Source organism: Condylura cristata, unplaced genomic scaffold (assembly GCF_000260355.1).
Source record: "Condylura cristata isolate star-nosed mole 26May11 unplaced genomic scaffold, ConCri1.0 scaffold00031, whole genome shotgun sequence".
In the NCBI taxonomy this organism is placed as follows: Eukaryota; Metazoa; Chordata; class Mammalia; order Eulipotyphla; family Talpidae; genus Condylura; species Condylura cristata.
The window spans coordinates 14,859,646-14,883,929 of record NW_004567132.1 but is presented as its reverse complement, the minus strand read 5'-3'; the positions used below and the strand labels follow the sequence as shown (position 1 = coordinate 14,883,929).

Below are 24,284 nucleotides of genomic sequence, written 5' to 3'. Positions count from 1 at the left end.
AAAAAAAAAAAAAAAGGCACTCTAAATTCAAGGTGACCCACCAGGAAATTGCAAGTTTTGAAATCTTAAATGATTTCTGGCAAAACTCTTTGTGTTACTCTTGCAGTTTTTCACTAAAATTTAAATTATTTTAAAGTAAAAAGTTAAAAAAATATGAAAAAATCTGTTTCTGTTATAACTACAAGAATGTCACTCAGCAGAGACTAGGAAAGTCCCACCCACTGATACAGAATCCCACACTCCAGTATTAGTGGGGGAGCAGGGGAAAGGGGGTAGGGGACAGTCACATAGCTGCCAGGCCCTTGCAAAGTGAAAATGTGGGTCACTTGTTCAAAATCATAAGGAATGTCAAGATGGCCACAGCAGAGTATCCAGTCAAACAAGGAATGCCATCAACTGTCCATGAAGCTGGGTGTTTCGTGACCCATAAAGCTCGTGGAGCCTGACTCGGGACTGTATCTGGAAGTCGGGGAGGGGGGCACCACCCGACATGTATGGTCTTCCCACTCATCTGTTTCCTCTGCAAATATCTATCAGGCACCCACGATGGGTCCAGCACCACGCACGGCTGGCTGGGATGCTTCCACGGAGCTGAGCTCTTATGGAGGCAGTCAGGAAAACATCGACAAAATAATACACAGATCACACAGTATGTTATAAAGAAAGGAAAAGGAAAACCAAGGCAAGAGGGAGCAGGACTCGAGGGCCGGCCGCAGCGGTGAATCCCGTGGCCGGAGTGGACCCCAGCGCAGGCAGGAGAGAGATGCCTGTGAAGGGGCAGGTAAGGCTCCTCAGTACTAGGAGCTGAGACCCCCTCCCAGGACCAGACCCGTGTGGAGAGCAGCCCTTCCTACTTCTCAGGGTTTGCCCACCTCCCCAGCTCCTCCACAGCACCCAGAGGCTTCGGGGGGCCCCTCTGTGCTGTGTGCTGCAGTGGGGCTGTGGGCGAGTGACTGTTCCCCCACCACCTGGGGGCCAGCGCCGAAGCAGCCTTCCCAGAGGAGCAGGACCAAGCAGTCGCCCCAGAACCCAGCATCTTTTGGGCATTTCCCGAAAATCAGGCACACACCGATAGGCCCACACAAGCTTCTGAAAGAATTGGCAACATCCCAGTGGCTCCAGGTGCGTGAAGGAGACTTCCGGCATGGAGCCGTCTCCTGCGCATCCCAGCAGCTGCGAGGATCCAGAGCTCAGGATTTACAGTGATGTCACCACAGAGGCAGGCTCTGGGGACCCCTGCTTTAGGACCAGGGGTTCACATGGAGGCCTTTAGCTCTACTGGGGATCTAAAGGAAAGGTGGCAGGTGGATGGGTCCCACTCCAATACAGGACCTCCATCACGACATCACATCCACACCTCATCTTCCCTCACCTTCACCAGACTTCACCAGAGTGAAGATTTTCTTCCTGTGAGAAGCATGTGAGTTCCATGCACCCCCCAGACCACATGACCTTGGCCTAGCATTCCCATTAAGATCCCATTTGCCCCCCCAAAAATTGAAATGCACCCCTGACCGCTCTGTTCCTCAGGTCTCCAGCTGTCATCCCACCACCATGCAGTCACCCCACAAGATCATTTGCAATCAGTCCACCCTGTTGCCCTCAGCAGGGTAACAGGTCTGCCGTTTGTGGGTCCATAATAATATGAGAAGAACTCTGAAGGGTCCTGTCTGGCCCCCAGCCTATAAGAACCCAGGAAGCCAAAGGCAAAGGCAAGGGACAAGTCGTGGGATCCCCCCCCCGCACACACACACACACACAGGTCCAGGTAACTGCCCCAGGCAGGAAGACCCAGTCAGAGGATCCTGGGACCTGTTGGGGCTGCATCTGACAGTGTGCTGTCACAGCAACAAGGACGCAGAGTCGACCCTCTCCACAGACCAGTGCTACCTCCCGGGCAGCAGAAAGGGAGACCCCAACATTCCCAGGCTGTGCTCAGCTTGAGGGGTCACACCAACCAAGGCCTTCATTCATCACCTTCTGTTTCTCAGTCTTTCTTGGGAACATGGTTTGTGAGGGAAGGGCCAGCTCTGCAAATATCTAGGGTCCCAGCCCAGGGAAAAGAAGGCAGCAGGTTCCCAGTTGGGGAGTGTGAAGCACAGATAGAGCCGGAAAAAGGAATGAGGAGGCCTGCAGGGAGGGTCGCCAGGCTGGCGGGGCCCCCTGGACAGGGAGCAGGCGTGAAAGCGCTGGGTCAGGGGTTGGCGGGTCTGTAAGCTTGGAGGGGAGCAAGCAGTGGAGAAGTAGCAGCAAATGCCAGTGTTGGGGTGCAGTCGTGGGGAGATGTTTAAGCAGCTCAGCCAAGAAGACAGATACCTGGCGGGAGGCATTAAGGGCCAGGGCACAGTTGCTGAGATGTGTGGCGGGCACCAAGCAGAGCCCCTGACCCCAAACACCCCCTCACCAGGCGCCTGGATGCCTACAAGTCCCCTGCTAGTGACCTAGTGAAGGAGGATCTAGGCCCTCGTCAGGACCCCCAAAGGGGGAGTACCCGAAGTCTTTGGAGTCTCTCTTGACTACAGGAAGCATTGGCAGAATGAAGAATCGAAAGGGGAGCCAAGAAAGAACTCAGAAGGTGATGGAGACAGGCTGAATACTGCATCGAACAAGAATGTTCCTCCAGTGAGCACTGTCTGGGCAAGTGATGAACTCTTGGGAAAGGGCCTCTCTCCACCACAGAGGCATCCCAGCCGTCGCTGGTCACACGCCAACGTGTAAGGCGCCTCAGAAGAACACACGCCTCAGAAGGGCAGTGAGGCGGGAGTTCATTCAAATCCTTTCTACGGAGAGTTTCGGAGATGCACCCCTAATTCTTGTCCCCTCACAAACTGACTGCGTGACTTCAGTCACTGCCTGTAAGCCTCAGTACCCAGCTGTGACTTCATTCCAGCTCTGCCCAGACTGACTCACCGAGGCCCAACCTCATACACACACGTGCGCACACATTCACTGCACCTATGCAATTCACACACAGAGGCACATGTAATCACCCGTGCCTTTATGTGTGCACGTGTGTGCTTACATGTGTAAACAAACCGCACATGCATGTGTACACACACCTGGGCAAGGAATTCCTGGAATTCCTCTCCCTCACCAGCAGGATGGACTTCCAAATCAATAGTTCCCCCAGTGCATCCTGGGAAGTGGGGTTGACCCCAGGGAAGGTCACAAATTCTCCTGACCAGGAAGAACCCCACAGGGTATATTTAGCTCACTAAAAATAACAGGAGACCAGAGATGAGGGCTGGGAATTGTCTGTGACAACTGGGAGAGCAGGCGCTGGGAAGGCTGGGGGAGGGGCGGGAAGGACAATGGAGGAGAGGAAGGGGGTCTGACAGGCCCTGGTGGGCCGGGAGCGACTGTCTGTCTCCCTTCCCCTGTGATCTGTGACCTAGATGACTCAGAAATCCTGGGTCTGGAGAAGAGAACAGGGTGGTGAGAGAGGCGCCAGGGAGATGGGGGAGACGTGACCACGGCTGCCACGGAAGCACCAGGTTTCTGTGAGCAGCCAGTTCCAGGAAGTGACCCTCCAGAGCAAAGGTGACAGGGCAGGCCACACTGGTGGGCCGAGGACTCCCCTCCTCCTCCCTCACATCTCCTCAGAGCCCCCCTGGTGGGCACCCCAAGACAAGGCAGTTGCTGGAGTCAGAAAGGCAAGACCTGGGGCCAGAAATTGGCCTGCCTCAGGTGCTGGGTGCACTGACCCCTGTCGGCTGCTTCTTAGTGTCCAGTAGTGGGGCATTGAAGCTGGCGGACAGACTGGGGGTGGCGAGGACCTCCTGGAGTGGGACCTTGGCTTCCCCCAGGAACCTGCAAGAAAAGAAAAGAAGTGTGTAGAGACCCAGCCTAGAGTGCCTGCTCTTCTCCCGCCATACCCCTCACCACCCACCACTAGCACCACCCTCATAAACACCACACGGACAAGGCCAATCCGCCTAGGATGCCTCCTGCACCCCTAACTCCATCACCCCATGCACCGTCTTTGGAAAGTCAGGACCCTGCCCCTGTAGGAGAGGGGTAAGAGGTGCCACCCCTCCCCCAAGGTCAACATTGACCCCTCATCATGTGAGCATGATGCCAGCATGTGAGTAGTGATGGCCACAGGTATGCCCAGGTCACTTGCTTCTTAAGTTTCTTTTCCTAATGCGTAAACAGACACCTGTTATGCAGGACCTCCTTTTTCTTGTTCTTGTCGCAATAGCCCTGGACATGGGTTCTTAGACACAATTAAATAAAACTTCAATCTTGATCTAACTAGCTAATTTTTTAGAAAGTCGCTCACAATCAGGTACTGCTTTATGTCCATCAAGCTGGTATTAGAAAACAAAACAGAAGCAGGCGAATATTGTTGGGGATATGGAGAAGTTGGAATCCTTGTGTGTTGCTGGTACAAATGGAAAAACAGGAGGCTGGTTCTTCAAAACATTAAATATAGAATTACTATGGTATCCAGTAATTCCACTTAAGGGCATATACACAAAAGAACTGAAATCAAGGACTCAAATATTTGCATACCCAGGTTCACAGCCAGCCAAAAGACACAAGTAACCCAAGTGTCTATGAACAAATCACGCATCAACAAAGTGTGGCATGTAAGAATATCATTCAGCCTTCAAAAGGGAAGAAATTCTGCTACATGTTACATCATGGATGAAACTTGGAGATATTATGCAATAATGACCCAGTCACAAAAACAAATACTGTATGATTCTTGGTTACATAAGGTTCCTAGAATAGATAGGTTCACAGATACAGAAGGTAGAATAGAAGGTATAAGAGAGAAAGGGAATGGGAGCTAATATTTATTATTACTTATTATATCACAATTCCAATGTTCTGGTGATAGATGCATGGTAAGTGAATGTACTTAATGGTGCCTGAAAGACTGGACAGCAGGTGTAAAGGACCCACAAATCCATGCAACACTAGAGATCAAGTCGCTGCTCTCCATGGGGAAACTGGGGCTGCCAAGCTCTAGCAGCTGGATGGCAGTGTCTGCTCCAGAACTCAGGTCTCCACATTCCCTCTGGGCATTCCCAGCACTCTGAGGTATCTGTCTCAGGGAGCAAGATTCAGGGTCAGGCAGAGGAGCAGAGGAAACAGCAGTCCTGGGCCTCCAGACAGCCATCCCCTTGACTCGCAGCCGCTAAGACTGGGTCAGAGCACTGATCAGAGCCAGACGTACAGAGAAAAGCCAGGCCTCCTTGGCCTCCCTTCCTGGCATCCAGCCGTCCCAGCCCTCTGCCCAGGAGAATTCCCGGAAGTAGGGTGGGGAACAATGAGAGGAAATGCAAAAGGAAGTGCCGGTCCCACCCCTGCCAGCCCAGGCACCTCCTGGCGGCTCAGAGACTTCAACCAGGAGGAGCTGCTTGTTATTTCCTCCCTCAAATGTCTTTCTTCGCCATGCTATGCCCCCATCACCCACCCCTGCCATAGACCTTGGGCCAGTGCCACCAAGAGCTAGACAGCTTGGATGGAGGCAGCACAGCAGGCTGCCTGTCCCAAAGCCCAAGCAGGCTGCCCCTGAGTGGGCAGCCAGAGAGGGAGCAAAGGAGGGAGCCCCTGGGGAGCTGGGACTTCTGAGGCCTGATCACAAGAAATGCTGACAGTCTCTCTTCATTGATTCATTTCAGAAGCTGGAGGAGACATGACTTTACTCTGGACAGCCTCAGCTCTGCATGGGCCCAGACCCTTAAGGCAATCTACCCCATCTCAGGTCAAGACTGAGAGATGCAGATTCTAGGGCTCAGAGGCATTGAATGCCAGGGGATGCCACAGGTGGGGTGGGGGTTGCAGAAGGGGTTAAATGAGGCCAGTAGGGGCTTGGGGTCCTGCCTCACAGTCAGCTTTGAGCAAGTGCAGGGTCTGGTGGGTCGGAGGAATCCCCGTGGGCTTGGCCCAGCCCCTATGGCCCACGTGTGGAAAAATGCTGCTCCCTGCCCTGCCAAGTCTCTCTGGTCATTCCTCTTGGCTCCGTTGTGCTCTGCAGCAAAAGGAATGTGGGAGCAGAAGTGCGGGGGCTGAAAGAGCTGCTGTCATCCCTAAGACTGAAAGAAGTCAGGGACTGGCGTGTTCTGGGGATTGGTGTGGAGGAGGCAGCAAGGCCCAAGCAGCTTACACGGTGGCAGGCGCACATCTCCCCCAGGGAAGAGCCAATTCCCAAAGTCATCACGGGGAGACCTGCCTATGACAGACAAAGAGCCGTGGAGGGCGGCCTCACATCGGAGCCTCAAGCGGAAGCAATGAATTAAGGTGACCAAGTAAGTTTATTTTACTGAAGCATGAAGAAATCTAGACAATTTTATTTTAAAACATCAGGCCATTTTGTATCATTGTTTGCAAGAATAAAACACAGGCAACCCAAATGTCCATCGTTAAAAGATGCCCATATACATCGCCCTAGAGCCACATGGGATAAAACCAGGGGAGATGCACTGTGGTCTGACAGGGGGAAATATTCAAGTGGTAGTGTTGAGTGAAAAAAAAGCAAAGTACAAATCAGCAGGTATAATATGCTACCTATTGTAGAAAAAGAAGGCAGGCAGGGCCCATATTGTGATCAGGCAGTGACAGAAGAACTCCGAATCGTGGTTCCCTTTGGGGGAAAAGGGGGCGAGGGGGCAGATCGGGGCAAATGTGACAGGGGACACTTGCACTCGTTTTTCATGGCTTTTGTTTAATCCCTTATATTTTGCCAGTTCAAAAATTAAATCTAAAAACGGAACGTACCACTCTTTGAAGATCTTATAATCTGTTCATTCAACAGATATTTACTAAGCACATCCAGCAAAAGCACAGTCCCTGCCCTCAGGAAACCCACTTCTAATCACAGCTGCCCTCCCACCACTGAGTTCCCCCACACCCCTAGGGGAGGTGCTGTCACCAGTCACTGTCTGAGGGTCAGGACAGGAGGACTCGGAAAGCTGGCTGGCTCCCCTGATGGCATGCAGGTAACTCGGCGGGCAGAGCCAGATGCCAAGGCCTTGTCTTACACCCTGTGCAGGACCCGCAGGGACATCTCAGGGCTCCGTGAGCATCATGAAAGAAACAGAAAGGTCCTGCTTTGCTTCATCCAGAGCCTAGCCTATCAATCTGCTCTGATTCAGCTTTTTTTTTTTTCCAATTCCAAGCTGTATTACTCATGCCTTTTTTCCCTTTGTGTATTTTGATGCTTCGACATCCAGGACCTTTCCTGTCTTAGGGGGAGTGCCCTCGCGGGACCGGCCTCTGGTAGACACAGTCAGTGACCCACCTGCAGGCGCCTTCCGCACGCGGGCCAGCCAGCCCAGAGCCCCCACCATGTTCCCTGTGGAGCTCTCACACTCAGGGCCTATTCCCCCAGCCCCATCACCCCAAGGCCAGGTGCATCACAACTCAGAACGGGCCCTACACCCCAGGCCTGCTGAGTTATTCAAACTGTCCATCCTTAGCCACCACCGGCCTCGCCGTTCCTTTTCTGAGAAGCCAGCACACAGCTGGACACAGCTGGAGCCCGGGCCGGCCTGGCCCCCTCTGCCTGCTGACGGCCCGGGGCTGCCCCCGTGGCCCCGCGCAATGGCAGCCCCTGCTCTGTGAGTCACAAACTCTGTTTTCAGTGTCAGTGCTCTCCTGAACTGTGGCCTCATTTATTACTTTTTTTTTTTTTATTTATTTATTCATTCATACAGAACTGGGGTACAGGCCAGAGATGCGGAGGGTGAGAGGATCCACCAGGGACAGAGTGGGGAGCAGAACAGGCAGATCTACGAAGCACACTGCTGAGGGGACAGCGGGCGGGTCAGGAGAGGTCTGCCACGCCATGTGGTCACCTCCGGGGCAGGCGGGGATCGAACTCATGCGGAAGCGGCTTTAGCTTCTCAGTGCGGTGCTTTAACCCGCTGCGCCACCAGGGAGGGCCCTCATTTATTATTATTAAGAATAAAATACAAGTCAGCTCGTTCTCTGCTGGGGAGATGAGTGGTGAATGGTCATTTTTTAAAGCTCACTATTTATAGTGGGTAGACAGGGTTAAAGTATTTCAGAGGAGGTCTAGCAGGCCACTGTGTGCTGGGTGAGAATGGGGAGTGTTCATGGGGTGCCGTTGAAGACTGGACTCTGAGGGGCAGGAGAGGCAGAACAGAGAGGGCCAAATTGGGGAACTGGTCTGGTTAACACGGCAGCTGCCAGGACCCAGGGAAACCAGTCAAAGCAGCAACCTGCTGCCTGCCGGGAGGTGCCCTCAGAGAGGTTTGCAGCGGGGCAGACCTCCGTCAGCTCCCCCAGGCCCTTTCCTCTGCTAGGGTGCGGCAAGCTGAAGAAAGAAGAGATGCAGCAGACCAGGATGAAGCAGCCCAGAGAGGACAACAGCCGAGGGGCCGGGGGCCACGTTAGGCTGAGGAGGCTGAGAGAAGTGGAGGTAGCTTACACTGCCATGGATGAAGAAGCAGACATGAGGCAAGCCCACTGCCCCAAATACCCCAAAGGGAGGTGGCCCACAGCTCCCACTCTGGGAGGCTCAAGGCGCACCCGTTGGTGTCACACACACCAATAATTGTCTTTGCACATGGGGTCACTCAAAGATTCAAATCATACCATTCAAACTACAGGGACACTTTGTAAATATTCTTCTTCTGTTATCTTCCAAAAGTTTCCCTCAGTGATTCCGAATAAGAGTGCTCAAGTCATGCCACCTGGGTTGGACACCCAGCTCTGCCACTTGACAACAGTGAGGGGAAGGCGTAAAGGACAGAAGCCTTGCTGAGTCTGTTTCCTCATCTGTAAAAGTCAGTCTCTCGTGGAACAGGCATGCAGTGGGAGCCTACTCTGCATGACACACTGAGGCAGGCACTGGGAACACCAGTCGCACAAAACGGGCCACCGCCCTCCACTGGTGGGGCTTCAAGACGGGCAGTGCACATCGCCAAGTGTTACTATAAAATCTGAGCTCACCCACCTAACACCCTGGCCCTGTACACCAGGTGCTTGGAACACAGATGGGATTTGAGTAATGTCACCTCCTGGCCCTACCGTCTACCCACCACCTTTAAGGCCTTCACTGCACAAAGAAATTCCACCAAATCACTACAAGAGCCACATGAGTTCATGACTTGAAGCACTACCATATGCAATAGGTTAAAATCACAGGGAGAGAGAGATTATGATTCAATAGAAAGAAGGGCTTTCTAACAGAGTCACCCAGGCCCAAAATGAGTTTCCCCCTGACTCAGCACATGAGGAGACTCCTGACTCATGACCTCTCATGGGTCATTCTACCCTGGGTGACAAGTAGCTAATCACGGTGGGTCTAGTGAAATCACAAATGATGAGTGCAAGTAGCAGGTGCAACAGTGGGGTTAGACAAGAGTCACCATTGCTACTAGCCCCCAGGCAGGAAAGGCTTTCACAGCCCAAACTGGCAAATGTGGTGCACGCAATGGAAATCCAGTTTGCAATCATCATATTAAGGTTTGGATCAGACTTACTAAGTGGATATGAAGATATGGAGAAAAAAGAACACTTGTGCACTGCTGGTGAGAATAAAAATTGCACAGCACCTATGAAAAACAGTGGAGATCCCTCAACAAATTGAATATAGAACTACATCATGATTCAGTAATTCCACTTCTGGGTATTTATCCAAAGAATATGAAAACACTAACCTGAAAAAATAACATTTACACCTACATTACAGCATTATTCACAAGAGCCAAGACATGAAAACAACTGAAGTATCCATTGATGGATAATTGGATAAAGAAGCTTTGGTATATCTAAGAAGTGGAATACTACTCAGCTGTTAAAAAGATGAAATCTTTACATTCACTATAAGGTTGGCACTGGAGAGGATTGGGCTAAATGAAAAAAGTCAGGAGAGAGGAAAACACTATATGATATCACTAATATGTAGAATATAAAGAAATAAAGTGAACCAAAAAAAGAAAAATTAAAAAAATAAAAACAAGCCCTTAGACTGACAACAGAATGATGGTTACCAGAGGGGTGAAGAAACCACATGGGCTGAGTTCTCAGCATGCATGCCTGGCAGTGAGGGGCAAGAAATGAAGGACAAGCACTGATGGGTTGAGCCAGGGCATCAGCTGAATGGCAGTATATGGTAACTGGACATTTGGTGATGGACAAGGAAGAAAGACAATTTGGTGAATTGATAAAGTGGGAATACAAGGAGTGGATTAGATAAAAGTACTACCGCTGTGTTAAAGTTACTGAGGTTGACAACTAAACAGTGGTTATGTAAAGAGCACAGCACAGAGACCTCTCCTGTCTCTCCACTATTCCCCTCAGCAGTGTATTCAGTAGATCTTCCTGTTCTGCTCCCCACTCTGTCTCTAGTGAATCCTCTCACCCCTGCATGTCTGGCCTGTACCCCAGTTCTTGTATGCATAAGAAAATAACTATTTTTTTTTAATTTTTTCTTTTTTTTTTTTTTTTTTTTAATATTTTTACTTATGTATACAGAAATGGGGTACAGGCCAGAGGTGCAGAGGCAGTGAGAGGCTTCACCAGAGACAGAGCGGGGAGCAGAACAGGGTGACTGATGAAGTACACTGCTTAGGGGAGCAGCGGGTGGGTCAGGAGAGGTCTGCTGCGCCATGTGGGTCAGCTCCGGGGTAGAGACGGAACTCACACCGAAGCAGCCACAGCTTGGCTTAGCTTCTTGGTGCAGCGCTCCAACCCACTGTGCCTCCAGGGGGGGCCCCAATATCCTTTTCTTAAGAAATGTACACTGAGATCTTTAGGGATAGAGGGCCATGATGGACATAAATTACCCTCAAACGGGAGAGATAAAAGGAGGAAGAAAGGAAGAGTAGACAGTGAATATGATAAAGCACATGGAGTAGGATTGTAAGTGAATCTTAATAACGTATGTCGATGTGACTTGCCCTATTTTTGAAGCTTTTTAAATATGGCTTAAATTTAAATTAGTTTTGAACTAATTAATTGGAATACCAGTTTGAAATTATTTGCTAAAGAAAAGCTCCGGCGGGTTTTCCATGTGTCAGGTTCTCATTCTTTATCTTTTAAACTAAGAAAAGGAGGTCAACTAAAAATACACACACTCAGGCCCATTCATTACTGAGTCAGCCGTACCTTCCTCTCATTAGATGCTGTGAGTCAGGCGAAACAGGAAAGTCAGAGAGCCCCTATCCTGGGGCACCACACACACACACACACAGAGCAGACTTAGGGACCTTGGTGAGAAGACAGCACAGGCTGAGGCCTCGGCATGCGTGCCTCGTAGTGAGGGACAGGAAATGAGGGACAGGACATTCCACAGCCCCTGAGTCCACCTGGCTTCTGGCAGCCAATATCTGATTCCCCAGGGGTTGCCCAAGGGTAACTCTAAATAGTTTCCACTTCGATTCAGAGATAGACAAAAGAAAACGGTTCTGAAACTCAGGGATGTACTGGACAGAATCCAAGACAAAATACGGTTATAAAAATCCTTGGAAAATACGGATATGGTCAATGCTTCTGAATATGCTGAAAACAATAGCACGGTGAACTGTAAATAGTCTTGCCCCTAAAACAGCCCCCGGAGCGCTCCAGGAAGGGGCCTGCAAAATGGGCCACTGGAGCCAGAGGCTGAACTTAGGTCTACTTTCCCCAATTTCCAGCAATTTCCAGCAACAGCAAACTGCTTCTCTGGCACATGCACACATGTGGGTGGGATGACACTGTGGCAGCAACAGAGGCTGGTGAGGAAGAAAACATCCTCCAGACCTCAAGCAGACTGAAGTTAATATTCCTGGTGCCATCCCATGTCCACGAGCCACTACCAATTAGTAAGAAAGAGGTCAGCAATTCCAAATACAAGAGTGGGAAACTGACAGAAAAAGAAATACAAATGGACAAGAAAAGATGCTCAACTTCACAAGGAGTCAAAGACACACAAACTGTATCTTTTTCCCCCACAGTACTAGCTAAGTGAACGTTGACAGGCATTTATTTTTACATTGTTGGTAGACATAAATTAGAACAACACTTCTGCAAAGTAATTTGCCCGAATCTACCAAAATACCATATGTTCATACATATAATATACATATATTTGATCCAGTAATCCCACTTCTAAAGAGCTATCCTAAAGAACATATACTATAAGGACCTAAAAACATTTGGAGAAAGATGTTCACCGAACAATCATGTGAGAGCAAGATTTGGGAAAGAAACCATCTGCCTGTCAATCAGGGCAGAGTGGGATAAAATTGGGTGCACCCACGCTGTGGTATAAATGGGGTCAGTCAGCGCCCACCTGACTGGACATGGTCCGTGGTGAAGGGAGGGAGAGCAAGTGTAGGCCACGTACATGGTGCCACCCACCGAGTGCGCCCAGAGGTGTCTACCATCTGGAAACAGAGCATGCGCCTGCCTGAGGAACGTAATCACCACCAGCACCACCGAGGAAGGGAGGGAAGCAGGAGAGGTCAGGAGCACTTACTCTTTGTCCTGTGTAATTTTTTAAGAGGAAGCTTACATGAATTTCCAAAAAGTGCTTATATTTTATATATACCTGTGAGGGTTGTTTCTAGGATTTTTAAATAAAAGAATGTGCATACATGCATGTAGACACCATGCTTATGTGCAAACAGCGCTGAGTCCACACGAGGCACATGCATGGGCTGACGTTCACGCATTGCTGTGGTTTAGGGGTATCTGCTGTGGTTTAGGGGTGTGTGTCTGTGCGGTTCTGCTCCCAACAACAGCCCCACATCCTGCGCACGGGAAATGTACCCAGCACCAAACCTGCATTTGATGCCCACACGTTATATCATTTGAGCTTCACAAAAACCTTGCATGGTAGATGCCCTTTCTGATGAGGAAACAGGGTCCAAGAAATCTGGGTCACAGACAATACCAGGGTGAAACTCACTACTGAGAGGGGGCTCCCTCATAGAAGTCTTTGAGCCTAATTCTCAGGCCATCACCCCACTCTGGTAGACAGCCTGCCAGACTGAGAGCACCAGAATGGAGCCCCTCGACCACACCGACACATTCCAGGTGTGGGTGACAGGCACCAACTGGCCAGGTCCTCTCCCCAGGTGCGTGTTCAGCTCCTTCCTGGAAGCCGCCAATTCCCCAACATTTACCTGTTGTCTTAGGAGCAACCTACCTCTACCCTGGGGACAGCAAGTCATACTCCCAATTGAGAGAGAGTCCCAGGAGATAGTCACCATGGAAGGAAGATACAGCTTTCCCAAACTATCTCTTCATGGCCTATAGTGGTGCCCCACACCATCAGCACTTCCTTTGTTGATCTAAGCAAATACGGCAAATAGAGCACCAGGTTCCAAAGGAGGAGAAAACATTAAACCATGGGCTGCCACCAACACTTTAGTATGAATTAGTCTTTTTTCAGACCATAGCAAACTTGGATAGAAAAGGACTGAGCTCAGGGGACTTACAGCAACAGGGGCTGCATAAAGATGGCACAGGAGAAAAGGACAGGGGATGTCAAAAGGGAACCGCCGTTAATGGGGTACCCCTTTGTGCAGGCCCTGTAGATGAGTTTCTGCAATTGACCTGCTACTTCTCCCTAAGGAAGAAGTGACAGAGGCTCAGGGAACTTGGGTCACCTGCCCAAGGCCACACAGCAGGAGACTAGATCCTAGCTCTTTCCAACATCCATGCTCAGAGAGCCCAGTGAAGGAGAAAGAGAAAGGTACCGTAGCTCTCATGACCCCCAGCAGTTGCAGGCACCATGACTGATAACCCAGATCACAGGGAAGGAGGGGTAAGAGACCCCAGTGCCCCATTTTATACAGTCATCATGTTGCTAAAAGGTTGTGATCGGGGCACTCTATTCCAAAGAAAATACCACCGTGAACACGTAAAGTTTGTGTCTTTAAAGACAATACTGTACCTCCTAACTGGTTCTTGGTATAAATCTAAGTCTCCTTTGCTGCTTGATTAAAAAGGGGCTGGGTACGCAGTCACCCTGGGCTCGGTTACCATGTAAAATACCAGGTTCTCTGTTTAGCTTATATTTCAGATAACAACGAATAATTTCCCAAAACAAGCATGAGCAGTGTTGAGGCCATTAAAACTTTACTGAGTGTATCAAGCATTTACAACAAAAATATACCTATGCAATTAATTTCCACTGGGCAAGGCAATCAATGTCCAGAGCAAATTAAGCCTAATAATTAGTTGACATTCTCTGTATTGTTCAATTAAACTATCTCCTTTTTTCTTCACCAAATTGTCATTTGTGACAATTATTTTCTGTTTCAATTTCCCAAGGCAGACTTTGATCACAGATTTTGAAACATGTTTTGGTTCACATCAGGATTCTTGAGTCAGCTTTTCATTTCCTTAACAACTTTACCACATGCCACTTTGACTAAAATCACTGTACAGCCATCACCCCACATACAAATCATTTCAAGAATAACACACTGCACCTGCCTCACAGCTAATCTGTGAAAGAAAGGGCAATTCCCCTCTTCCCTCGGAAGAGCTGCCGTGGGTTTGCCTCCCTCCTGCATGGATGCTCTCTCCCCTCTCTTTCAAGAAGTGCTCATGTCTGCACCCCACTCCAGAGTTTCTCTTTTAATCAGTTCGCTGTGGGGCACAGACACACCTGTGCTAAAGCCCCCCAACCACTCTAATGTGTAGCCAGGTGGGAATACTTTTCCAGAACCCAGAGCCATGCAACACGGCAGCCATGCAACACTGCTCACATTAAATCTAAATTAATGACAACTAAATAAAATGGAAGATTCAATTCCTCAGTTGCACCAGCCCACATAGAATATGTCCCTCATCTCAAGAGGTCCAGCCCTGCGGCACGGTGTGGCGTGGAGAGGCGTGGAGAGGCGTGGTGAGGCGTGGCTCCCATCCCAGGAGCCACAGCACAAATATCTATAGCTGGCAGCTGTAATGGTGCCCAGGCCCCACCCACAATTAAATCAACACCTTTGGGTGGCCCCCAGCCCTGCTGTGTGCAAGGCTGCAGTGGTGCAAGTGGAACCCAGATCAGGAACCCCCAGGTTGAACATTCCAGGAGGCAGAACACCTGGTCAGGGGTCAGGGATCAAGGATCAGGGCCCCTCCCCCACAGCATCCCTCTAGAAGCCCAGAGTAAACAGGAAATTGCTTCCTGCAGCCTGGGCCACGAGTCCAGCTGGGTTTACCCAGTGTCCAAAGGGAAGAATTTTCTTGTATGTGCATTTCAAATCTGAATTCCCTGCACTTTTCCCCTTTTCTCTTTCGAAATCGGAAATGTCAGACTGTCATGCTAGTCACTTGCTGGTGTGTGTCTGGCTGTGGCAGCTTTGGAATGCTTACCACTTGTCATGTCGGTCCTTCTCACAGTGCGTGTGCGGGGTGAAAGCACTTTAAGGTCAGGCCTTGGGCGCCTCAAAGCCTGGGTCTGAACACATGCAGCCTCTCCCCCATGCTCCCTACAGGCTTCTGCTCCTGCCCCTCAAATTCAAAAGCAAATTGTGGGGGAGGCTGCGACCCTCTGGCTCCTAGGACAATGCCACAGGGATGGTGGGGCTGGATGACCTCTGGCCTGATGGGCGTGAGTTTAAATTTTAATTTAGTTTCACTTTCACTTGAATTGCTAGACCCAAAACATTGAGATAATGTTTGCAAAACTCAAAACATGCATTCACATAGTTATGAGAAAGGAGACATATCTGATGAATTGGGAAGTGTTGTGGATTGGTTCTTCTGAAAACTGATGTTTGAGGAACTGGCCCTGCCATGAACTGGTCATGGGAGCAGATGGGGGCAGGCAGGGGCCGGGGTGGCTGGTTTTAGGGAGCTAGCTATACTGGAGAAATGAGATGACACCCACAAGAGCCAAAGAGAGGGCCCCAAGGGACAAGGCAGGCAGCCCGTAGTGTGACCTCTGACCCACAGGCCCAGGGCAGCCACGTTTAGCACTGCTGGGGTCACCCTGCGGACCCGGCTGGTCCCAAAGTCGATCAAAAATGTTATCTCTGCTGCCTGCAGGCTCCCAGCCATCTCCCCAAAGGGGCTGTAGCAGTGCGTACTGCCCTCATGAAATGAAACATGCTTTTCCTTTGCAGCCCTTATAGTGCAAAACTACTGCCTTGGCCCTTCTAGGCTGTCTTTACTCCAGCATGGGGGACTGAACGCTCCAGAAGGGCCCAGCACCCACGTGGGGCTTCCCAGGGCACCTGAGGTGTGCAGGGAGCTCCGTGATCACAAGCGCACTCAGGGCTGCTCACCAATCACACCTCCACACTCACTAGCCCTTGAGAAAATGACCTGATCTCTCAAAAGCTGTTTCCCTGTCTACAATGATGATAAGTATGCTAGCAGCAAAGCAAACTATATTCAAAGTCCTTATAAAGGCTCAGCAGACACTTAGCTAAGCTCCTGGTAAACCTCAGCTGCTTGCTTCCACTACTGGTATCCTCTGCTTGGTATTGGGGCTCCCCAGTGATACCCTGCTCCCTTCTCAGCTGAGCACAAGCTGTAAGACCCTCACCTGACTGCCCTCCCTACTGGAACTCTAGAAAACCCTCCTGACAGTCGCAGCCTCCGAGTCAGCCTGTGTGGCCTGCTTCCAGAGCCTTCTGGGACTACCAGTGTCCAGTGTCGCTCCCTTTCTGACCTGTAGGCCCACACACCATCCCTGCTTGCGAAAGGCTGAGCTTCTTTCCACAAAATAACTGTGTTGGGGCAACTAAGTGTGAGCTGACTCCAGCCCCTGCCCCTATGCAGCAGGTGCTGGCTGAGATGAACCCAAAACAACCTGGGTTCCCACACCTTGAAGTCCACTTTCAGAGGTTCAATGAAAGTCCCTCCACCTTCCCTGTGCAGACCATGCCCCGTACGTATGGCCAGCAGAACCACAGAGATGATGGCAACCTGGTATTCTTCCAAGCTCTTTAAGAATTGGAACTCTTCAGGTATTTTGCCACCCAAGACCCTGGCCAGCCTTCCTCAGGTCTCTGACTCTCCCCTCTGCCCTCACTCTCTTCTTCCAGCCCGAAGTAATACAGCCAGGCCTCCTGGGCACCCGACCCAGGACGAACTAGTTCCCCAACAAAGGCTCCCCTATGAGCAAGTCACCAAACAGCAACCCAAGCCTGATTTGGGGGCCCGGATCTCAGAAAAAGCCAGCAAGAGCAATAACCCACCCCTGCCGGCAATGAATAGATACACCCTTTGAGCCGAGCAGGGACTCTGAGCCCTACCTGGCACTGTGCAGCCTCACAGCCTGCATGTCCCAGGCTCCCTGGTCCCACAGCATCGGGGCCATCAATCTGCAAGCTCAGCTGGTCCTCCTCCCCCAGCCCCACACCCCAGCTCCAGCGCACACAAGCAGAGACACAGCGAGGAGGGAAAGGCCCATCCCCGGCCCATACAGAGCCTGCTTTGGCCACAGCTTTGCTCCTGCACGGGCCCTGCCTGGAAGCCCCCGCTGAGCACATGAAGTGACAGAAAACACTGCCGCAGGTGGTGTCCAGCCACTGAACGGCAACAGCTGTTCTGACTGCTGAGCCACTAATCTCACCTCAGGCCCTACCTCTTCCATGGAGCCATGGAGAGCATCGCCTACTGCCACCTCCAGGTGCCACTGCCTCGCCTGCCTGGACTGGGCGAGAGAGAGGCCCCCTGGGACAGAGCAGGACATGGAGCTTTTTCCTCCCTGCTCCCCGGAGCTCAGGCTATCTGTGCAAACACGTGCACTCTGGTCCTAGCCGCTCTCCCTCCCCTGCAGCCTGGGCAGCTCTCAGGTTTGCAGGTGGATCCTGAGGCCAGGCCAGGCCTCGCCCTAATACCTACTGCTGGGCCAAGCTCAAGAGACACAATACATGCTGAAATGAAACCCCGGTGCTCCAGACCTGGATTCTGGAATCTACGTCCACTGTGACCCTGCCTGTACTTGCAGTCCCCTGACCGCCCCCTGCGCCCACCTCACCTGTTCCTCCCCATGGTTTCATGGTCTTTGACCACCACGTGAAGCTCGGAGCCCTGGTCCAGGGGGATGCCCTTGAGGTCCCATTCAAAACCCTGGAAGAAAAGGAGAAAAGGCATCTTACCTGGTGGCCCCTAAAGACACTGTGTCTGGTTCACCCTGGTCCCTTCAGGGACTGAGCAGGCAACCACCAATCTCTGGTAGATGGATGGACAAAAGCGTGAAATAATGAAGCATAAAGATCAGGGACAGAACGTCAGTAGTGACAGTGACAGTCTAGGGCAAAAGAGACGGGGCCAGACTCCCGAGGCCCCTCTCCCAACTCAATTCCACCAGTCCCCAGGGATTCAGGCCGGGAGCACAGCAGGGAACTGACAGCTGACTCCTCAGGGTCCTCAGAGGCCAAGCCCCCTGTGCTCACCAGAAGCCAGACCCACCGGAAGTCAACACCACACTGGGCAGGCCCAGCCAGAGGTTCCAGGGCTCGCCTCAGAGTGAAGACGCCCTGTGTAGCCAGATCCCGGTCACACAAAGGCATCCAGGGTTTGGGGGCACAGAGGAGCTAGCGCAGGAGCCAGAGAGGTCCCAGTTAACCAGGGAGAGCTGAGGGAAGGAGGTGGGCGCTGGGCAGGGAGATCAGTCCATAGAAGCAAGACAGGGCAGGCAAGAAAGCCCCAGACCCTCCACCTGGCTGGCAAGAGCTGGGGGAGGGGGAGCGGAGACTGAAGGCACCTCACTCCTCTCCTTGCTTGCCCCTATGGCTTCTCTCCAGCTGGCAGGCCAGGCCGCCAGCCCTCCTCCCAGATTCCCAGCACCAGGAGATCAGTTGTCAGGCCACACCACCCGTCCCTCCGTCCCTCCGTCCTTAATACTGTCAGGGAGAAGCCGCCTGCTGCATGCGACCCCAGACTGGCCCCACAGGCGAAGGCAGCAGAGAGAAAAAAGGAGGGATGATGGAAAACTCACATACCTCATTCCATACGGGGTTCACACTGTTCTTGATGACTTTGGTTCTCTTCTTCACCCCTATGAGACACACAAAGGAAGAGTGGATAGAGGTCTCCCATTTCCACCTTCCACCAGTTAGGGTGCTCTGAGAACAGCCCTGCAGCTCGCCTGCCAAAGGAAATCTCCCCAGGGCCTCCCTGGTGGCCTAGAGGCTAAGTCTCAGCGCTACCACTGACTGCTGCAGCCTAAAGTTGATCCCCACATGGCGAGGCAGACCTCTCCTGTCTCCCGCTGCTCCCCTCGGCAGTGTATTTCAGTCCATCTGCCAGTTCTGCTCCCCACTCTGTCTCTGGTGAATCCGCTCATTCCCCTCCCCACACCTCCGGCCTGTACCCCAGTTCTCGTATGCATAAATAAATAAATCTTTAAAAATAAAAAAAGAGGAAATCTCCCCAAACCAGCAGATTCTTTGAGTCTCTCCCTGCTCTGCAGTGAACCACCCACTGTCCTTCACAGGGCCTCTTTCTCTTAGTTCTGGGACCCAGAAATAGCGGCTCATAAGAAGGGTGTTATTAAAATACTCAGACCAACACTTAAGGAGCTTGTTATTATATTCCCAACTTCCTAAACAATTTTTTAAATTCTAAACTATCTGGCTCTACAAAGGAATGAAAATATTACATTTTTCTTTTCTAAAACATCCACCTCTACATCTGACATGATTTCATTTATATGAAATGTCCAGAATAGGCAAAGACAGAAAATAGATTAGTAGTTTGCAGAGGCTGGAGGGAGATAGGAATGGGAAGTGAATATTTAATGGAAGTTTCTTTTGGAGATGATGAAATGTTCTAAAATTAGATAATGGTGATGGCACAACACTGTGAATATATAATTTAATTTTAAAAACCTAAATTGAACTCTTAACTGGTGCATTTTAAAGTAGGAGTTTGTCTCAGTTTTTAAAAAAAACTATCTTGCCTTGAAGGTGTCTGGTCTAAAGCAGGCTGTGTCAAAACCATTCTATCTGCTTACGAGTCTGGACCTTGGAATGCAGAATGAGCTTAGGGTAGACAATAAGATCTAACACTGTGATGGCTGAGACTGGGCCCACAGAGCCTGAGACAACAGCCAGGGCACATCCTCTGGAGCCTTAGGCCTGAAGAGGTAGTTGAGGGGACAGATGTGTGTACTTTTCCATTAAGTGCTCAATGGAAAATAAAAAGTTTTCAGCCAGACACAAGACTTTTCTTTCCATTGGGTCTTAAAGACCACCTGGTTCAACCCCATCCATGCAGCCCCTCCAGTGAGAAGCCTTTAGTCTCTAGCCAGACTGCTCAGCTTTTACAGAATCCTGCCTTGACTATGAAGGTCCCTGCAGCATCCGACACATCTCCCAGAAGCCTGAGTCCCCCTGTTAAGTGAGCATTGTCGACACTGGACCCACTTCCGGAGATGTGGGGTCATTTCACAGCATCACAGCAAGGAGAAGAGCAGAACGGGCAGGGATGGAGGATGCCAGCAAGTTTTGAGGAGGGGTTTGGAGAAAGAAACAGAGTAAGAGAGCACAGGAAATTCATCAAGAAAGGAACATCCAAAGGGGAAGGCAGAACAGGTCTGGTGGATTCTAGAGCAATTATATTAAAAATGGTTGTTCAAACCACTATGGAGAACTGTTTGGAGGTTCCTCAAACTGCTAAACATGGAGCTTCCCTATGACCCAGCTACCCCACTCTTAGGTATCTACCCAAAAGACACAAAAACACTGGTTCAAAAGATACCTGTACCCCCATGTTTATTGCTGCTTTATTCACAATGGGAAAGACATGGAATCAACCCAAATGCCCAAAAGTAGATGACTGGATTAAAAAGATGTGGTACATATACACAATGCAATATTACTCAGCAATCAAGATAGATAAACTCATGCCACAACATGGATGGAGCTGGAAGGGAACATGCTTAGTGAAATAAGCCAGAAAGAAAAAGCAAAATACCAGATGGTTTCACTCATAGCAGGAGCATAAAGGACCGGGGGTTGGGGGGGGATAATAATAATGTACAATTATATACAGAGACATTTTACGGGATTGGAGTGGGGAATGGGATCAAAAATGGGGGTGGGGCAGGGAATGCACAGGACTATGGCACATGGGTGAATTGGTGATGGGAAGTCCAGGGATTACAACTGAGATGGAAAAAGGCACAAAATTATGGAAAAATAAATTTATTTTTAAAAAAATGGTTGTTCAGATTCAGTGGGTCCCCACAGAGGCCCGGATAACCCTCCCACCATGGAAGGGCAGGATCCCCAGCCCCTCTCACCGCCTGTGGCAAATCACTGATGTAGGAAAAGAATGTGGACTTTGGAATGAAGCTGACTGCCAGAGAAGTCTTATTTTTTGTAAAACATTAGGGCAGCAGTTCTCAAACTTTGAGGACAGAGGCTGTCACTCCTGATTGAGGCCACAAATGAGTTTTTATTTAGATGACTTCCCTCTATAGACTTTTACTATATTAGAAACTAAAACTTAGCCATTTAAAATGTTTATTTAATAATTAATTTTAAGCTAGCAATAAAAAATCCAGTATATGTTCACATAAATGGCATATTTTTATGAAAAATACTATAACTTCCAAACAAAGGAATAAGAAAGTGACACTGTTCACATTTTGCAAATCTCTTGAATGCTTGAAGAATTCTCATATCTACTTCAACATTCAATCTGTTTTGTTGTGTTGTTTTGGTTGACAGTTATGAAGAAAATCCAGTACTATATATAGTTGGAAAAGGAGTCCTATTTTAATACCTTCTCTGATAACTGTAGCTAATTTTCTTTAAAACCATGCCAAGGCCCTCCCTGTGGCGTAGCGGGTTAAAGCATAGCACTAAGAAGCTTAAGCCACTTCCGCATGAGTTCGATCCCCACCTGCCCCGGAGGAGATCCACATGGCGTGGCAGACCTCTCCTGACCCGCCCACTGCTCCCCTCAGCAGTGTACTTCGTTGATCTGCCTGTTCTGCTCCCCACTCTGTCTCTGGTGAAGCCTCTCACCCTCCGCATCTCTGGCCTGTACCCCAGTTCTGTATGAATAAATAAATAAATCTTTTAAAAAAAAAACATGCCAAGGTCTCCCTGGTGGCACAAAGGTTAAGTCACACATTATGAAGTTATCTGCAGCCACTGTAGCACAAGTTCAACCACTGCAGCAGGAGTTTGACCCCCAGCCAGGGAGCTGACCCACATGGCACAGCAGACCTCTCCTGTGTCACCCACTGGGAGCTGACCCACATGGCATAGCAGACCTCTCCTGTGTCACCCACTGCTCCCCTCAGCAGCGTATTTCAGTTGAACCACCTGTCCTGATCCCTATTCTGTCTCTGGTGATTCCTCTCCTCTGGCGAGGGATGAATCCTGCACCTCTGGCCTGTATCCCAGTTCCTGTATGCATAAAATATAAAACTATGTCAAACTCAACAAGCAGTATTACTTACACTTCTTTAAGGCTAGTTGTAGTGGGAAATCTGAAAACGGATGTTCATTTGTACTCTGCTACATTAAAGCCATTGTTCTATCTTGCATTTTGAAGGAATCATACCTCTGCCTGAGTCTGTAACACCTTGCATTGGTCATTTGGAAAATTTTTCTTCATTAGGTTATATAGATCTTACAAATGTTGACATGTTTTGTTATCTGATATACAAAAAATCACATGCATTAACATCACCATCATTCATCACATCACTAAATTCATTATACTTATATCTTCAACTCACAACAGGATTATGTCCCAATAAACCCAGCTGTTAAAAATGTCGTATGTCAAAAATTCTTGTAATACAGCTAACCTACCAGGCACCATAGCTTAACCCCGCCTGCCTTAAACATGCTCAGAACACCTTCATTAGGCAACAGTGGAGCAAAATCATCTAACACAAAGCTCCTCTTCTAATCAAGTGTTGGATATCTCCTGTGATTTATTGAATATGGGACTGAAAGTGAAAACCACAAAGGTTCACCCTGTGACCTTGGGAAGTCGAGCTTGCTGCTGCTGCCCAGCATCAGGAGAGACAATCAGAAAAAAGTCAAAATCCAGAACTCCAGCTATGGTTTCTATGGAATACATTTTGCTTTTGCACCATCGTAAAGTCAAACCATCAAAAGTCAGGGACCGTCTGTACTGGGAAGTTGAAGATACAAGTTTTCTAAAATTCTGATTTTCTTTTAAAAGCTCCAATTTTATGACTGGCAAGCAAATGATAGATGTCAGCTGTTTGCCTTGGGCAAACTCACTCGTTCATGTTCATGTGTCTGCCAAATGCCCAACTCTGAATAATCAGTTTGTCGCTCATTCTCTCAAGTAAACGCAGCATTCCATGGATAAGAAAAAGTGGCTGGCTCAATCTGCAACGCAGGCACACAAGTGCTGGCAGCAATCACAATGTTCAGGGTGCAGCAATGTGGTCTCTATGCCCACTTCCCACTTCAATACAAAATATTGATCATGTACACTCAAAGATCAATCTTATAAAATTAATAATTATACTGCTCTGTTGAGGACATCCTTCAAGGAGGCTGCAAACATGAGCGTGAAGAACGCAATGGCCCCTCAGCCCTGTGAGTGCTAAGTTACCAGAGGGCTCACCTTCCAGCACTGTCTGCCATCAGTGAGGATACTGAGATAGTGAAGATGGCAAACACTCCCTTATTCTCATTGTAAGACTCGTTCCGACCTTGCTGACCTGTAGGGTTCATGTACCACACCTGAAGAATATCTTAGGCAATTCATCCTCTGTCTCCACATCTGCAAGGTCATAATAATACCTCCACATGAAAAATAAGACTGTGTAAGTGAGATGCCTCGTGCTCAGCATACCTACTAAATGTTTACCCACTTCCACTCCCCTCTTCTTTCTGTGCTCCTTTCTGCTGTATCTAGCGAATTCCTACTGATCCTGCAATATTCAGTTGGTTGTTGCTCCTCTGACAAGCCTCCCCCTGACTCTCCAGACACAGATGGCTGCTCTCTTTGATGCTCCCTAAGCAAGTTGTAAACACATGTATCAAATAGCAGTGTATCTGTATATCCATGTCTGTCTCCCGCACGGGAGTCCATCTAGGATAGACACCATGCCTTACTCATGTTGGCAGTCCCAGTACATAGTCAGGTACTATGTAACTGGTTGCTGAACGAATGGGTCCTTTTCTCTCCAAAGCTGACTGCAATTTCATTTCCTCACCAGAGGGTAGAAGCACTGTTCTCAAGGAATACTGCAAAGGGCACCAGTTATGTTCTTAAAATTGGTCCAGGCCTAGCTGAAACACTTTGAGTCTCTTGTTGGCCATTTTGGGGTAACCCCCCACATAGGTTAGACATTTGGAGTCATTTGAATAACAAATCCAATAGACCTTGGATACTTATAACCTCTTTAG

The 24,284-nt window shown here is 49.5% G+C and overlaps 1 protein-coding gene across 15 annotated transcripts in view; it reads right to left on the bottom strand.

Annotated features, from left to right (window-relative positions):
• Nucleotides 1-24,284, bottom strand: part of DYSF (dysferlin) — a 196,220-nt gene that overhangs the window by 153,397 nt on the left and 18,539 nt on the right. For all 15 annotated transcript variants that reach the window (XM_004691507.2, XM_004691505.2, XM_004691513.2 and 12 more), the window contains 3 exons: nucleotides 18,873-18,928; nucleotides 17,906-17,997; nucleotides 3,705-3,810 (listed from right to left, as the gene is read on the bottom strand). In XM_004691507.2, the coding sequence (XP_004691564.1) occupies nucleotides 3,705-3,810; nucleotides 17,906-17,997; nucleotides 18,873-18,928 (254 nt within the window). The remainder of the gene's footprint in view (nucleotides 1-3,704; nucleotides 3,811-17,905; nucleotides 17,998-18,872; nucleotides 18,929-24,284) is intronic.